The sequence below is a fragment of the Peromyscus leucopus genome, chromosome 4 (genome assembly GCF_004664715.2).
Source record: "Peromyscus leucopus breed LL Stock chromosome 4, UCI_PerLeu_2.1, whole genome shotgun sequence".
NCBI classification, from domain to species: domain Eukaryota; kingdom Metazoa; phylum Chordata; class Mammalia; order Rodentia; family Cricetidae; genus Peromyscus; species Peromyscus leucopus.
In genome coordinates, this window is record NC_051066.1 from 132,362,521 (window position 1) to 132,380,060 (window position 17,540).

The 17,540-nt window shown below is 47.9% G+C and overlaps 1 protein-coding gene across 1 annotated transcript in view; it reads right to left on the minus strand.

Moving 5' to 3' along the window:
* Nucleotides 1–422: 422 nt before the first annotated feature.
* Nucleotides 423–17,540, minus strand: part of LOC114706560 (fer-1-like protein 4) — a 44,351-nt gene continuing 27,233 nt past the window's right edge. Inside the window, exons 31-45 of the mRNA XM_028889006.2 lie at nucleotides 17,400–17,528; nucleotides 16,540–16,582; nucleotides 16,356–16,456; nucleotides 16,145–16,279; nucleotides 15,688–15,804; nucleotides 6,387–6,514; nucleotides 6,059–6,229; nucleotides 5,265–5,419; nucleotides 4,450–4,610; nucleotides 3,904–3,989; nucleotides 2,127–2,225; nucleotides 1,730–1,971; nucleotides 1,017–1,294; nucleotides 842–942; nucleotides 423–764 (exon numbers count right to left, since the gene is read on the minus strand). Of these exons, the coding sequence (XP_028744839.1) occupies nucleotides 572–764; nucleotides 842–942; nucleotides 1,017–1,294; nucleotides 1,730–1,971; nucleotides 2,127–2,225; nucleotides 3,904–3,989; nucleotides 4,450–4,610; nucleotides 5,265–5,419; nucleotides 6,059–6,229; nucleotides 6,387–6,514; nucleotides 15,688–15,804; nucleotides 16,145–16,279; nucleotides 16,356–16,456; nucleotides 16,540–16,582; nucleotides 17,400–17,528 (2,139 nt within the window). The 3' untranslated portion in view covers nucleotides 423–571. The remainder of the gene's footprint in view (nucleotides 765–841; nucleotides 943–1,016; nucleotides 1,295–1,729; nucleotides 1,972–2,126; nucleotides 2,226–3,903; nucleotides 3,990–4,449; nucleotides 4,611–5,264; nucleotides 5,420–6,058; nucleotides 6,230–6,386; nucleotides 6,515–15,687; nucleotides 15,805–16,144; nucleotides 16,280–16,355; nucleotides 16,457–16,539; nucleotides 16,583–17,399; nucleotides 17,529–17,540) is intronic.

A 17,540-nucleotide genomic window follows, 5' to 3' on the forward strand; every position in this document is an offset into this window, starting at 1 on the left:
CGTAATATCCTCCGGAGACAGCCACAGCCAGTGCTGTCAATAAGCCCTGTAACAAGCTCCCTGAAGCTGGCCAACCAAACCAATAATGGCCCTTTTCGCTTAAGCCAGTTTGGGTTGAGGTTTCTTTTTTCGACACTAAAAGCTTTAGCAGGCACCCTTGCTCTCGGGGGTGGTAAAAAATTAGAACAAAATGCTCAGGTGTCATGGAAGGTAGAGCCATGAGCAGATTGAGAGGGACCAGCCTCTGGCAGGGATAGGAAGCCAGTTGCTGGGGGTTGGGGGGCAGTTCACTCAGTCGTTAGGGCTTGTTCTTTCCTGGGGTCCCATGCGGGCAGTCTCCCATCCCTGTGCATTCTAGCAGAGCCCCAGCTCTTGATGCTACCTGAGAGCTTTGGTCCTTGATCACCTGCAAAAAACGGTCCTGTGCTACACGTAACCACCGGCAGCCCCTGGGCCTGTGATAAGGTTTATTGAACCCAAGTACTGAACCTTTACAGCCCACCTTGGAAGGAAGGCCTTCCAGAGCAGGGTTGAAAGGTTGGCACCCCGAGGTGTGTCCCTGTCCCTTGGATTAGTGTCTGTGGATGGGGCTGAAGATGACCTCGCTGATCTGTCCAGGGATGGTGTAGAAGACGAGGAGGAGGAAGACTGTGATGAGCGCCAGCAGAAGCAGCAGGACCAGGATGCGCCAGTGCCGGCGCCAGATGAAGAAGACGAAGGTCTTCAGGGGGTTCACGAACCAGTTGAAGGAGGTTCGGGGCCGGCTGTGGGGGAAGGGTGGAGTCACAGGACCAGGAAACCCCTGCCAGGGGCCCCGCCTCCCCAAGTTGGGGCTACTTACTTGGGCTTCTCCAGAGGCTCTGGCTCTTTTCTCCCCTTCCCAACCGGCCGGTTCTCTGCCTCCTCCACAGTCAGCAGTTCAAACTCCACCTCAACCTTCCCCTAGAAGGAGATGGCGAGGCCATCAGTGGACACAGTCCAGCCCTGAGCGAGGCACTGGTTATTAGACTACACACCGTGAGGATGTGGACGTTGCCACCAGTGTCTGTGAACTCCAGGTCCTCTGGCCGTCCCTTCTTCCTCCTCCTCTTCCGATTCTTGCCAGCCTGAGCCTCTCGGGCCTCCCGCTCCACATCTTCCACTTCCCTCGTCTTCACTACGGGCCACCAGCCCCGCAGGCGACGGCAGCAGAACAGGTTGCACCTCGGCCCCGCCCCAAGGGCCAGTTGAACAGAACAGTGCCCAGGGTCCCGGGCCCCCCTCACCATCTCCGGGAGCTGCAACTCCAGGGATCCTGTGAGAGCAAAACTCACGAGGTTAGGAGGAGGGGTCGAAGAGACAGCACCCCGGGGCTGCAAAGTACCAAAAGGGAAGACAGTGGTCAGACCACAGCCACAGACTTCCTAACCACAGTCAGGCTACCAGAGGGCAGGCCCCGGCCGAGGTCCAGGACCATACTGCCAAGGCAAGAATCCAAGGCCACCATGGAGATTCAGAGCGACTTCAGAAGGGTCCAGGGGGAGGGCCGAGGCAGAGCCTTGGGTAGAAAAGTGACTACATCACGTTCCCTGAACACCGAGACTAGGTAGAAAACAGTGGTTCAAGCCTGGGTCTGAAGTCACAGGGCTAAAGCTGGGTTAGAGTGGGAGCCCAGGGGCAGAGAAAAGGCAGAGGCAAGGAAAATAGGAACAAAGCAAATGTAGACTTGAGGCTAGTAAAAGCCAAGTACCAAGAAAGTCGTTGGCGGAGACTCGGTCGTAGTCCCACACCTGAAGGACCAGCACGGCTGGCTGCCGGAACTCAGCCTCCTCCAGGGCGAAGGGTCCAGGCCGGCGCCGGACGCTCACCTCGCGCTCCGTAGGCAGGTAGTCAAAACGAAACACGAAGCGCCAATTGAAGTTGCCCTCTCCGCTCAGGGAGTTGAAGTGGACATCTGTCTCCTGTGTGTCATGCTCCAGCCCCTTTACCCAGCTGGGTGAGGAAGGACACAGCCCAGGGCAAGATGGGCATCAGGGCGGGGCCACACCCAGAACTCAGCTCTCGGTGCACAGAGGGCCTGGACACAGGGTCCCCATTTGCAGTGTCCCTTAGGACAGCCATTTGGGCAGCCCGGCCTGCAGGCCTACCTTTTCACATAGATGTCACTTGACATCTCTCCTGTGAGTGGATTCACGTCATCCAGAACCACATCTTCCGTGTTCCAGATGACAACTCTGAGCTCATAGCTGGGGACGGAAGTGGTTTCCGACTGTTGAGAAGGGTCCCGGGAGTGTGCTGGTCTAACACTACTGTCCCTGTTAGAGTCCCCAGCGACTCAAACTGAGGTGGTGGCACACAGGACTGTAACCCCAGCTGCTCCAGAGTGACAGCAGGAACATCCAGAGCTCAAGTTCATCCCCAAGGCTACCTGAAACCCGGTCCCCAAAGCACAACAGCCAAGAAATCGTTGACCATTGTTCAGTTGGTAGAGTGCTTGCCTAGCATGCACGAGGTCCCGGGTTCAAGCTCTAGCACACATACATGGCAGGGTGCAGTGGTACATGCCTGTGATCCCAGCAATGGAGGGGCAGAGGCAGGAGGTCAGGAGAGTTCAAAGGCCGGCCACCCACAGCTGCATACCTAACTCAGGGCTAGCTGGGGCTACACGAGGCCTCGTCTCAAAGACAAAAGGAGGGGGCTGTGCGGACAGAAAGGAACTGGGACAGGTGTCACTGACCACTTCCCACTACAACGATGGCAACACCAGGTGTGTTGTGACCCAAGCCGGTACACAGGTTCTGCTTCCTGTGCATTTGGGGTAAGAAGCTTGAAACTGCGTGGCTTAACATCCAATGACTGCAGAGTCAGGCGTGCAACCCAGAGTTCTGGGGTACAGGAAAGTGTGAGCAGGAAAGGCAACCAGAGATGGAAGGAACAGAACATTCTGGTTCTTCCCCGGCATGGCTGTCGTGGGGTTGCCTGGATATCTCTTCTCTTCATTTATTGATTCTCGCTGGTTTGGTTTTGTTCAGATAGGGTCTCATGTAGCCCAGGCTAGCCTTGACCTGTCTATGAAACAGAGGCTGGCCTTTGAACTCCTGATCCTCCTGCCTCTGCCTCGTGAGTACAAGGAATATAGGCATACACACCACCACACCTGTTCTCCCTCTGACTGCCCAACCACACTGTCCATCTATATGGTTCTGCTGGGACAGGTTTGGGAGGACCACCCAGAACTGGCCAATCCGTGGTACTCCAGCTCTGCCCATAGTGACAGGTTCAGAGAATAGCATCTCACCCCCTACACCCCCAGTCAGTAGGAAGTGGCTCTGAGCTTTTGCTTTAATAGGATTAGGTGTTTATTTGCTTTAATAGGATTTAGGTGGTAAGAGATGAGCCCAGCCCTCTTAGAAGCTACCTTGTTCTAGACTTCAGAAGGCTCTCCGAATGGCTGGGGAGACGACTCAGTGATTAAGAGCACTTGTTGCTCTTCCAAAGGACTCAGGTTCAGCTCCCAGCATCCACAATGTGGCTCCAATTTCAGGGGATCTGACACCCTCTTCTGACCTCTGCAGGCTCCAAGCATGCATGGGATACACAGACATACATGCAGGCAAAAGACACACACGCACGCACGCGCACACACACACACACCCCTCAGAGGAACACCAAGAAGAACAGAGGCAGAGGTGGAATGTGGCACTGCTGACTGGCACCAGGCATCTGGATCGGTGTCTGAGTGGGGACATCTCACAGGACTGCACTCCTCGGGTTTGCTGACAGACATCTGGACTCTACGGACACCCAACGCTCACGGCTTACGGGGGCAAAGGGTAACAGAACTCACCTGCCCAAGTCGGAAGTCTTGGCCTGACTCTGTTGGGGGCTCAGATTTTCAGAGAGCAGAGGGCCAAATTCTCTCACCTGATTGGCTGCCTAGGCTTGATGTCAACTGGGGGTGGGGCGGGCACGTCACTGGGGAAGATGTCAATCCACATATGAAGGGATCCCTAAGAGCACAAAACCAGGCTGTAGGCTCTTGCTAGAGAAGCCCTTCCCCCACAGCCTTGAATCTGGTGGCTGCCCTGTCCCCAGGGGGGAGAAGAGCCAGGGGCAGCGGCAGGAGTTACTGGGTAGATTTGGGGGTATTCGGATGAAGGTAGAGTTTGAAGTGAGGGTCCCACAGTCAAGAGTGAGAAAACTGAGCTCATGAGTAGGAGGTGGTCTTGAGGCCCAGACCTTAGTGAACGAGGATGGAGGTCAGGTTAGGAACCCTGGGCCTGACCCTTGTTGGCTCAGGGTTGGGGACCCTGTAGGACCAGAATCAGAACCAGTACAGCCCATGGCAGAGGTTCTCCCTGACCCCAGGAGCCAGGGTCAGCGGCAGTTCAGTGTGTGGGCAGAGGGCCTGGGGAAAGGGTCCAGAGTCGGGGCAGTCTCGGTGAGTCTTGGCAGTCTGAGCTCCTTCACCTGCAGCAGCCCTGGGCTGCGGGGATGGTACAGGGGCCGTGTTTCCACATGCTCAGGTACCAGCTGGATGCCAAGTCCTGGCATCTCCTGCCAACGCCGCAGCACAAGCAATGCTTGGGCCTCTTCGGAAGCCTCGTGTGTCACCGTGGGGTCCCTGCCATCTGAAACAAGAGGGGTGTGGACTTCACCACAGCCCCCAGCTCTCCTGCCTCCCTCTTCAGCAGCCCTCAGCTGAGGCTGCACCAGATAAAGCCCGTGGCCTAGGCCGGGCGTGGCTGCTCACACCTTTAATCCCAGCAGGGGCAGGAGGATCTCCAGGAGTTTGAGGCAAGCCTGGTCTACATCATGAGTTCCAGGACAAACAGGGCTACGTAGAGACCTCCTTAACAGCTTTGTTCCCCCAGCCCACCCCCCAAAGAGCCTGTGGCCTGGGAGAGCAAGCCCACCATTCACAGAAAGCGGGGGTGGGGGAGGGGAGCTGCTGCCGGAGCTCGAGACTGTGAGGAACCAGCCATCACCACCTTTGCTCAGTCCCTGTTTAGAGACCAGACCACCGGCCATCGCAAGTGCGAGCTCAGTTCTGTAGGCACAGATTGTAGAGAGCGCTCTTCATCCTGTGCTCTGAGAGGGCTACAGAAGACCATTTTCCCCCAGCATCCAGGAACCGTGCCCTAACTCAGCCAAATCACAAACATCCCTGTGCCTGCTGCTCAGTGGGCTCCCCGGGCACACTGGCCTGGCCCCTGCTGTGCCCTGTGTCTTGGTCTGCCTCCCTCATCCTCCCTATGGCCTGCCCAGCGGAGAGGGTCTGGTACCTGAAGGCGGGGCCTCAGACGGTGTCAGAAAAACTTTGTTGCCCACCTTGACAGCCCCAGCTCGGTATTCTGGGGCAGGGAGGCCACAGCGCTGGCACAGCCCCCCCAGGATCTGGGAAGGCCGGAAGGCATCGCGCCAGGCATTATACCCATTCCTGCAAGCAGAAGAGGACAATGCATCGGCTCGAGCAGTGTGTGGGTAGTTGGCACAGAGACACCGAGGAGGTGAGGCTCAATGAGGTCAAATGACCGATGTCCACCAAAACCCCAATAATGCTCAAGTCTTGGCTGCTGAGCTAAGATGTCTTGTGAGGGGTGGGAGAAGTTCCCCTTCTGTAAGACTATAGTTTGGACACAAAAATAGGGCTGTGACAGCTTGGGGTGGGGTGGGCGGTGTGCAACTGTTTGGCATGTGAAGGGCTTGTTGCCTAAACATGAGGAGCCGAGTTCAAATCCCCAAAGCCCACATAGAAGTTGACATGTAGCACAAGTGTCTGTAATCCCAGCGCTCCTATGGGGGATGGAGGTGGAGAGAGGAGATCCTGCCAGCTTATGAGCCAGGCAGCCTGGCACATGGCAGTGAGGAGACCCTGCCTCACACAAGATGGAAGGAGAAGAGCAACATCCAAGTGGGTCCTCAGACCTTCACATGGATGCTGTGGAACATGTATGCCCAGATTCTCACACATGAAGGCACTCCCACAAACACATTCGAAACATACGATTAAAAACATTTTAAATGGAAATGTGAGCTTGAATGTGTTTGTTTCCGGAACGGGCCCTGCGAGACTCACACATCATACTGGGAGGCCAGGCCACAGTTGGCTCTGTGGTGGCTGTAAAATCTGTTCTCCAGGTCTATGTGGGTCTCCCCAATGAGGTCATCGGAACCCACGAGGTCGTGATCGAATATGGCCACAGTCAGCTCTGGCTGGGCTGGGAGGGAGACGCTCAGCTCCAGGACCCTGGCCAGGAAGGAAAAATGGCTAAAGACAGCTCCGTGCCCTCTAAGGGGACCTGGGGTGGCAGTCCGACCCCCCCACCATCACCAAGCCAGCTGCCTGAGCAAGAGCCTGTGGAGCCCAGGGCCCCCCGATTCCCAAGCCCAGGGCCGAGCCTCACTCTCCAAAGACAGGGTGGAGTTGCTTGGGGATGTAGCGTTCCTTCGTGTCCCGATGTTCCCTGCCAGCGCTCACCACCACGTAGGGGTCTGCCTTACCATTGGGGTCCGCAGGAGCCAGGTTGGTAGCCTAGGGGGGTGGAATCCAAATCCAGTGGAGTCAGGAGACATGTCATCCCTGAAGCCCAGGCCCCTGTTAGACCTGGAGGTTAAACCCAGGGCTTCCTCCATGCTAATCAAGCACTCCGTTGACTGAGCCCCTAACAACCCCTGGCCCTTCTTTGTTACATTGTAAGAAAGACATCAGTCCCGGCCATCTGCAGAATGAGCCGTGTTTAGAACTCACAGGGGAAGCAGAGAAGCAGGGGGCACTAGGACCCTGTCTTCCCCAGCCAGCTGCCAGTGCCTATCTGGTGTTAACCATTCAGCCAAGGGTTGACAAGTTAAAAAAATCTACCATGACTCAGCCCATCAGGTAGGATGAGGTTTGGGGAAGGGATGATATTAGACACTGGGAAGAATTAGGAAGTACCACCCTAAAGAATTCGGCCAATGAGAATCGGAGGCTGGGGTGGGGGATAGAGAAATGCCATTAGGGATATAAAACTCATTATTTTGTGCCAAACTGGCATGCCAGTCATTTTTGCCTTTTGTCCAGGTTGGGAACTGGCTTCTGAACTGAGAAATAAATTCGTCTTGCTTTTGCTACACTGAGTCTCCAGGACTTTTATTATGAAGTGAGGGTCAGTGTGTCTCACCTCCATAAAGAATACACTACACATGTTCCTTTGCACTTTCCTATATTCACCTTATGCCACTGTCTGAAAACTAAGGTCACGGAGATCTTCGTCATTCATTTTTCACAGCCATATAATACTCTGTTGTTCACCCATTGTGTGCCTCGGCACTTGTTTTGATAGTAACTTTTTGTGTTTAGAAATATGTGGGGTTTTTCCATCCTTTTTTTCAGGACTGGAGGTCGAACCCAGGGCCCCGTGTGCTAGGCAAATGCTCTACCACACAGCTACATCCTCAGCCGCCTCCTTTTAAGTATTCCTATATGCAGTGTGGTGTGGTGTGTACATGTACCTTCACGAATGTGTGCACAATTACTATCTTATCTTTGAGATTTGGCCTCTCACTGAACCAGCCACACTAACTGGCCAGCAAATCTCAGTGGCCATCCTGACCCCGCTTTCTTTCTCTGTGCTAGGATTATGGGTGCACACCGCCAAGCCAGTGCTGGGGACCCGAAAGTCCTCACGCTGGCACAGCAAACACTTTACCTACCGAGCCGTCTCCAGCCCTGTTCACTCTTGAGACAGAGTCTCATGTAGCCCAGGCTGCCCTTAAACTTGCTTTGTGGCTGAGAATGACTTTGAACTCATGACCTTCTTGTCTTCACCTCCTGAGTGTTGGGATTACAGGCATGTGCACACCTGCTTTGTGTGATTCTGGGGGTTAAATACAGGGGCTTTGTGTATGCTGGGAAAGTGTTCTACCAACTGAGCTTCGTCTCCAGTCCAGGCTGGTCTTAAACTCACAGTCCTTCTATTTTAGCCTTCTAAGTGGCTGTGATCACAGGTCTGTGCTACCAGGCCCAGTTCCAGGTGCTTTTGTGTGTGTGCTCATGAGGGTATGCATGTGTGTGCATGTATGTGGAAGGCAAAGGCCGACTCCAACCTCAGATGTTGTTCCTCGGTGTCCATCTTTTTTTTTTTTTTTTTTTTTTTTTTTTTTTTTTTTTTTTTTTTGCGGCAGCATCTCTCACTGGACTGGAACCTGCCAAGTAGGCTGGCCTGGCTGACCAGTGAGCCCCATCGACCCGTGTCCACCTCTCCAGTCCTGGGATTACAGACATGGACGGCCACACCCAGCTTGTTTGGCCTTTGTTTGCTTCCTTGTTTCTGGCTGGTTGGCTTCTTTGGCTTGGAAAGGGTTTTTGTTTTAATTTAATTCTCTGTGTGTGGGTGTTTTGCCTGCATGCATGTCTATGCACCACATGCATGTTTCAGGCAGGGGCCAGGAGAAAGCATCAGATCCCTTGGAACCGTAGTTACAGATGCTTATGAGCTGTCACATGGGTACTGGGAATCCAGTCTGTGTCCTTTGGAAGAGCAGCCAGTGCTCATAACTGCTGAGCCACCTCTCAGGCCTTGGTTTGGTACTTTGATCATTCTGCCTCCATTTCCCAAATTTTGGGATTACTGTGCACTACACCCAGTTATGGTTTGGAATTTGTTTGTTTGTTTGCTCAGGGGTGTTTTGTTGTTTTTGTTCTTGTTTTTTGTCTCACTATGTAGCCCAGGCTGACCTGAAATTCACTATGTAGTGCAGGCTGGCCTCAAATTCACAGTAATGTTCCTGTCTCAGCTTCCTGAGAGCTGGAATTCTAGATATGACCCTAAATTGCTGTTTCCTCTGCCTAGTCCTGGGGATAGACCTCCAGGCCCGGAGCAGCACTTTGGCTCAAGTGCTCTGAGCCAAACCTCAGCTCTCAGAACTGAGTTTTCTGGATTAAACAGATAATATAAATCTAGGCTTAGATCGATGTAGGGTCACACGAAAGACACATCCTCAGGAAGACTTCTTTCCCTTCCCAGGGGGCAAGCTGCTCTCGGCCTACCTTTCAAGGAGGCCCTGATTCATGCAGGGTCTTGTTTCCAGCCCCTTGCTCAGACTCTAAGAAGCCAAGGCCAAGGTTGAGATGTGGACAAACTGAGCTGAGTTCCACAGCTCGTGGTTGGCTTGGAATCACTGCCGCTGCCTCCCCACTCAGGGAAAAGGAGAATTCCCCTTTCTTCGGAGTTTTGTGTTCATTAATAAAAAAGACTTTGTCTAACATGCCTAGATGTATTACAAAGGAATTTATCTCAGAGCACCCTGTCTACCTTATTGCCAGAAGACACGGTGGAGATGAGTCCCACTACCTAGTATTACCATAGGAGGATCAGATGCAGACTCAGAACGTCTCTTCCAGTAATGTCTTAGAATCCCTAAGACAGGTCACAGCATCTGCTCCAGTGACAGGGACAGAGGGACAGAGAAACCTGCTCGTCCCGTCCCTGTTTCTCCTCAAGACTCCTTTAAGAAAATTCCAAGAGGCAGGCAGGCGCGGTGGTGGGCTGTGGCCAAAACACAGTTGCAATAAAGACCAGAGCTTGGAACAGGGACGCCTTTAATCCCAACACCCGGGGACGGAGCTATCTCCGTGGGACGGAACCAGAACGGATCTGAACACTCTGTCTGAGGCCAACCCGGGGCATAACTGCTGATCCTTCGAAATCCAACAACTTGGAGGTGTTGGTGAGACTACCCTGCTCAGCTGAAACCCATCTGGGAGAGGATTCAGATGCCTACAGTTTGAAGTCTGAAGAAACAAGATCAGCTGAGGAGTTAACAAATAGCAACACTTGACCTGAGAACACAGACGAAGGTGCCGCCCAGCCACCGAACCAGATCACCAGAATCGTAAGTATATGCTTCACCAACTGAGAACAGGTATGCTACCATCTCCTGACCAACAGACAGATCAGGGATCTAGCCCCTAGGCCCTACCCATCGAGTCCCAGAGACCAGACAACTACCTTTCCCTGCTCCCCACCAAAAAAAAAAAAAAGAAAAAAAATAACCCCTAAAAGCCTAACAACCACTGAAACCATAAGCACACCCTGTACCAACTGGGAACAACTGCTCCCAGAGACAGAACCCACTAACACTGATTTGACTAAGCTGCTCCCGAAGAAACAGAGCTCAAGAGCACCAATTTAACCAAGAACTCCTAGTGAACCAAGACTAAAAATTAGAACAAGAGAGGCACTCTCAGACACAGACACTGTCTGCAACAAGCAGAGGAAGAGATGAGTAGACGCCAGTGCAAAAATACAGGCAACAGCATAAAGACCTATATGACAACATCAAGACCTGAACATACCAAGACAGAAGAAACAGAAGAAATCAATCCTAAAAATGACTTTAAGGAGATGATAGAGGCCCTTAAAGAAGAAATAAAAAAATCCCTTAGAGAAATGGAAGAAAAAATGAATAAAAAATCGGAAGAAATCAAAGAAAGCCAAGAAAAAGTAATTAAACAGATGAAAGAAACATTCAAAGATCTGAAAAATGAATTTGAGACAATAAAGAAAACACAAGCTGAGGGAATGCTGGAAATAGAAATCCTGACTAAACGAACAGGAACTACAGAAACAAACATAACCAACCGATTGCAAGAGATGAAACAGAGAATCTCTGACACTGAAGACACAATAGAGAAAATAGATTCGTCAGTCAAAGAAAACACTAAAGATAAAAAAGTCATAACACAAAACATCCAAGAAATTTGGGACACCATGAAAAGACCAAACCTAAGAATAATAGGGATAGAAGAAGGAGAAGAATACCAACTCAAAGGCACAGAAAATATATTCAACAAAATCATAGAAGAAAACTTTCCTAACCTAAAGAAAGAAATACCTATGAAGATAAGAGAAGCTTACAGAACACCAAATAGGCTGGATCCAAAAGAAAAGTCCCCTCGCCACATAATAATCAAAACACTAAACACACAGAACAAAAAAAAAATATTAAGAGCCGCAAAGGAAAAAGAACAAGTAACATATAAAGGCAAACCCATCAGAATAACACCAGACTTCTCAATAGAGACCATGAAAGCTAGAAGGTCCTGGACAAATCTTATGCAGACACTAAGAGACCACGGATGCCAACCCAGACTATTATACCCAGCAAAACTCTCAATCACCATAGGTGGAGTAAACAAAATATTCCAGGATAAAACCAGATTTAATCAATACCTGTCCACAAACCCAGTCCTACAGAAAGCACTAGAAGGGAAAACCCAACCCAAAGAAGCTAAACACATCCATGAAAACTCAGGCAATAGATAATCCCACACCAACATACACCAAAGGAGGACAACACAACACAACCACAAAAAATAACTGGAATTAACAATCACTGGTCATTAATATCCATCAATATCAATGGTCTCAACTTACCTATAAAAAGACACAGGCTAACAGAATGGATAAGAAAACAGGATCCATCCATCTGCTGCATACAAGAAATACACCTTAACTTCAAAGACAGACACTACCTCCAAGTAAAGGGCTGGGAAAAGGCTTTCCAATCAAATGGACCTAAGAAACAAACTGGTGTAGCTATCCTAATATCTAATAAAACAGGCTTCATACTACAATCAATCGAAAGAGATCAGGATGGATATTACATATTTATCACAGGAAAAATCCACCAAGATGAAGTCTCGATTTTGGACATTTATGCCCCAAATACAAAAGCACCCACATTCATAAAAGAAACACTACTAAAGCTTAAAATGCACATCAAACCCCACACATTAGTAGTGGGGGATTTCAACACACCACTCTCACCAAAAGACAGATCTACCAGACTGAAACTTAACAAAGAAATAAAGGACCTAACAGATGTTATGACTCAAATGGACTTAATAGATATCTACAGAACATCTCATCCTAACACAAAAGAATATACCTTCTTCTCAGCACCCCATGGAACCTTCTCAAAAATTGACCACATGCTTGGTCACAAAGCAAATCTCAACAGATACAAAAACATTGGAATAACCTCCTGTATCTTATCGGACCACCATGCCTTAAAGTTAGACTTCAACAACAACAAAAATTATAGAAAGCCTACAATCTCATGGAAACTGAATAATGCCCACCTGAAACATCAATGGGTCAAGGAAGAAATAAAGAAAGAAATTAAAGATTTCCTAGAATTCAATGAAAATGAAAGTACAACATACCCAAACTTATGGGACACTATGAAAGCAGTGCTAAGAGGAAAATTCATAGCTCTAAATGCACACATAAAGAAGATGGAGCAATCCCATACCAATGAATTAACAGCACAACTGAAAGCTCTAGAACAAAAAGAAACAAACCCACCCAGGAGAAATAGACACCAGGAGATAATAATAATAATTGAGGGCTGAAATCAATGAAATAGAAAACAAGAGAACAATATAAAAAAAATCAATGAAACAAAAAGTTGGTTCTTTGAAAAAAATTAACAAAATAGACAAACCCCTAGCCAAATTAACAAAAAGGCAAAGAGAGAGTACCCAAATTAACAAAATCAGAAATGAAAAGGGAGACATAACAACAGACAATGAGGAAATCCAGAGAATCATCAGATCATACTTCAAAAACCTGTACTTCACAAAAATGGAAAATCTGGAAGAAATGGACAATTTTCTGGATAAATACCACATACCAAAATTAAACCAAGACCAGATAAACCATTTAAATAGACCAATAACCCCTAAAGAAATAGAAACAGTCACGAAAAGTCTCCCAACCAAAAAAAAAGCCCAGGACCAGATGGTTTCAGTGCAGAATTCTACCAGACTTTCAAAGAAGAACTAATACCAATACTCTTCAAATTGTTCCACACAATAGAAACAGAAGGAACACTACCAAACTCTTTTCATGAGGCTACAATTACCCTGATACCCAAACCACACAAAGATGCAACAAAGAAAGAGAATTACAGACCAATCTCCCTCGTGAACATTGAGGCAAAAATACTCAACAAAATATTGGCAAACCGAATCCAAGAATACATCAAAAAAAATTATCCATCACGACCAAGTAGTATTCATCCCAGGGATGCAAGGATGGTTCAACATACAAAAATCTGTCAATGTAATACACCATATAAACAAACTGAAAGAAAAAAACCACATGATCATCTCCTTAGATGCTGAAAAAGCCTTTGACAAAATCCAACACCCCTTCAGATAAAGGTCTTAGAGAGATCAGGAATACAAGGAACATTCCTAAACATAATAAAGGCAATTTATAGCAAGCCAACAGCAAACATCAAATTAAACGGAGAGAAACTCAAAGCGATACCACTAAAATCAGGAACAAGACAAGGCTGTCCACTCTCCCCATATTTATTCAATATAGTACTAGAAATTCTAGCTAGAGCAATAAGACAATAAAAGGAGATCAAAGGGATACAAATTGGCAAGGAAGAAGTCAAACTTTCACTATTTGCAGATGATATGATAGTATACATAAGTGACCCCAAAAACTCTACCAGGGAACTCCTACAGCTGATAAACTCCTTCAATAAAGTGGCAGAATACAAGATCAACTCAAAAAAATCAGTAGCCCTCCTATACACAAATGATAAAAGGGCTGAGAAAGAAGTCAGAGAAACATCACCCTTTTACAATAGCCACAAATAATATAAAATACCTTGGGATAACACTAACTAAACAAGTGAAGGACCTTTTTGATAAGAACTTTAAATCTCTAAAGAAAGAAATTGAAGAAGATATCAGAAAATGAAAGGATCTCTCATACTCATGGATAGGTAGGATTAACATAGTAAAAATGGCAATCTTACCAAAAGCAATCTACAGATTCAACTCAATCCCCATCAAAATCCCAACACAATTCTTCACAGACTTGGAAAGAAAAATACTCCATATGGAAAAACAAAAGACCCAGGATAGCTAAAAGAATCCTATATGATAAAGCAACCTTTGGAGGCATCACCATCCCTGACCTCAAGCTCTACTATAGAGCTATAGTAATAAAAACAGCTTGGTACTGGTATAAAAACCGACATACGGACCAATGGAATGGAATTGAAGACCCTGACATTAATCCATGCACATATGAACATTTTTGACAAAGAAGCCAAAACTATACAATGGAAAAAAGAAAGTATCTTCAACAAATGGTGCTGGCATAACTGGATATCAATATGTAAAAGATTACAAATAGATCCATATCTGTCACCATGCACAAAACTCAAGTCCAAGTGGATCAAAGACCTCAACATCAATCCAGTTACACTAAATTTAATAGACAAGATAGTAGGAAGTACTCTTGAACGCATTGGTACTGGAGGCCACTTCCTAAATATAACACCAACAGCACAGACCCTGAGCACAACAATTAATAAATGGGACCTCTTGAAACTTTTGCAGGGCGAAAGACATGGTCAATAAGACAAAAAGACAGCCAACAGAATGGGAAAAGATCTTCACCAACCCCACAACTGACAGAGGATTGATCTCCACAGTATATAAAGAACTCAAGAAACTAGACATCAAAATACTAAACAATCCAATTAAAAAATGGGCTAAAGAGCTAAACAGAGAATTCACAAAACAAGAATCACAAATGGCTGAAAGACATTTAAAGAAATGCTTAATCATCAGAGAAATGCAAATCAAAACACGACTCTGCGATAACACCTTACACCTGTCAGAATGGCCATGATCAAAAACACTAATGACAGTCAATGTTGGAGAGGATGTGGAGCAAAGGGAACACTCCTCCACTGTTGGTGGGAATGCAAGCTTGTACAACCACTGTGGAAATCAGTATGGCAGTTTCTCAGAAAATTAGGAATCGAACTACCTCAAGATCCAGCCATACCACTCTTGGGCATATACCCAAGGAATGCTCAATCATACAACAAGGACACATGCTCAGCTATGTTCATAGCAGAACTATTTGTAATAGCCAGAACCTGGAAATAACCTAGATACCCGTCAACTGAAGAATGGATGAAAAAAATGTGGTACATATACACAATGGAGTACTACTCAGCAAAGAAAAACAATGAAAGCATGAAATTTGCAGGCAAATAGATGGAACTAGGAAAAAAATCATCCTGAGTGAGGTAACCCAAACCCAGAAGGACAAACATGGTATGTACTTACTCATAAGTGGATTCTAGATATAAAATAAAGAAAAATCAAACTGCAACCCACAGAACCATGGAGGCTACATAGCATGGGGGACCCTAGGATGACTGTGGCTTATAATAAATTTTGGTTTTACTCAATTACTGAGCAAGCCTCAATGAAACATTTCACTATTATCAAGCTGATAATAGAAAAATATATTAATTAATTAATTTTAAAAAATAAAATAAAATAAAAAAGAAAGAAAATTCCAGGGCCCTGCGAGTCTCTGCATGACAGCCGTAGGATTGGAAGGAACTGGGGGTATTTGACCAAAAGCATTCTGGGATTGGGGACCCCATGCTACAGCTTTCAGCTCTCCCGACCCCCAGACCAAGAACATGAATAAATCCTGCCACAAGCAAGCTTTGTGAGGGAGAGATCTAATCACACCCAAGATTTCTACCTAAACCTGAAGGAGCAGGCAGGCCTCTGTGACCCGTGAGGGGCCTTCGAAAGCCCATCTTCTGTATACGCCATGCTGCTGCCTCTGCTACCATGGGGCTGAGCCAGGGACTGAGGACACTCACCTTCACTACATACACTCTAACCAGAAGCTTGATGGGCCGGTTCTGGGGGATCCCCCTGGAGATCTGAGGCCCCGAGAAGGAGGCAGCCTCCGACTCAGGGTAAATGAGGAGGGAACCCTGAAATGTAGGAGACAGAAGGGCATAAAAAAGGGGTTGTTGCTGTTGTTGTTGTTGTTTAATTACATTAGATTTATTTTATGTGTGAGTATTTGGCCTGCATGTATGTCTTTGCCTGCATGTATGCCTGTGAGATCTTAGTTCCTGAGAAGGTCAGAAGAGGGTGTCAGATTCCCTGAAACTGGAGTTGTAGATGGTTGTGAACCACACTGTGGTACTGGGAATGGAACCCTGGTCCTCTGCAAGAGCAGCCAGTGTTCTTAACCACTGAGCCGCCTTTCCAGCCCATAAGGAAGCTTTACCAGTCCTTTCTCAGGCTCCCATTCTTGCCCCAGCATACCTTGAACTTGCCCACAAAGCGTTCAGATCCTTCCTCGCCATCTCCACCCTGGCTACCTTGCCCTCTGTACAGGGGGAACACATTCAGCCAGTCTTCAAAGTGGTTAAACTCATCCTCTAAGGAGCTGTTGTAGATCTGAAAGGTGAGGGGTCTCAGTGACAACTCTGTACCCCAAACTAAGGGGCAACCTTCTCCCCAGTACCCCATCTACCTTCAAGGTGGCGATTGCTTTTTTCCGAGGTACAGAAATTTTGCTTTCAGCCCCCCCTTGCTCCTGGGCCTCCCTGTCTACAGAAATGAGGTGGGTCCCATCTGGAAACAGCAGAAATGGTCCAGGTAAGAAATGTGGGGATGGGCATGAGAGGAGAGATGGAGAAAAAAGTCACGACTCTCACCTGGGTCCCCAGTGTCCTCCATCTCATCCTCATCGAAGTTGGACTGAAATCAAAAGGCAGGTCAGAGATCCCCCGACACTCCCCTCTTTGGCCCACCCCCTTCTCCAGCTCACAGCCACTTCTTTTTAAAGTGGCCTTTATTGTCCAGTCCTGTGCTGGTGAAGTCAGTCACCAGCACCCACATCTGGCCACTGAGCCCTTGAAATGAGGTCAGTCTGCGCTGTAAGGTGCTGTGAGTTGGAACACACACCAGACTTACTATGAGAATGTAAAATAGCTTATTAATTTTTATGATAATTACTGGTTGGAACAATAGTTTGTATATATTAATAGAACTATTAAAATTATTCTCACTTGTCACCTTTACTTTTTCAATGTGGCTATTAACAAAAATTAAAATAAAAAAATTTTGAGACAGAGTCTCATGTTGGTATAAGCTGGCTTTGAACTCCTGACTCTTCTGTTACCACTTCCCAGGTGCTCACTGGACAGGTGTGTGACGCCATACCCAAGTTTAGGAGCTAAAATTTTGCACTCATTTTTTGGTTTTTTGAGACAGGGTCTCACTGTGTGTCCCTGCCTGGTCTGGAATTTGTTATGCAGACCCAGGCTGGCCTCGAACTCACAGTGCAGGTATTAAGGATGTGCACCATCATGCTGGGCTCATGTTCTGTTTTATTCTAGACAACAGAGCACTGGGAGGCAGAGGTACTAATGTCCAACTACTAAAAGTGTGGTGAAGAAGAGACGAGATGGCTACAATAAAGAGCTCTGAACACACAGGGATCTGTCGGATGAGACACGCCCCACCCCCTTGCCTTGGGTCTCCCAGTTCCTGCCCCAGGCCGCACTCCGCCCACCTGCCCCTGGAGCTCCTGCAGCGAGGCGTAGTACTTGGACCACCAGTCCATCTCTTCTGGGTCTGGGATGTCCTCCGTCAGCTCAGGGCCTTGAACCACATTCCCTAAGGTGAGCTTCCTCAGAGGAGCCTGAGGCAGAGA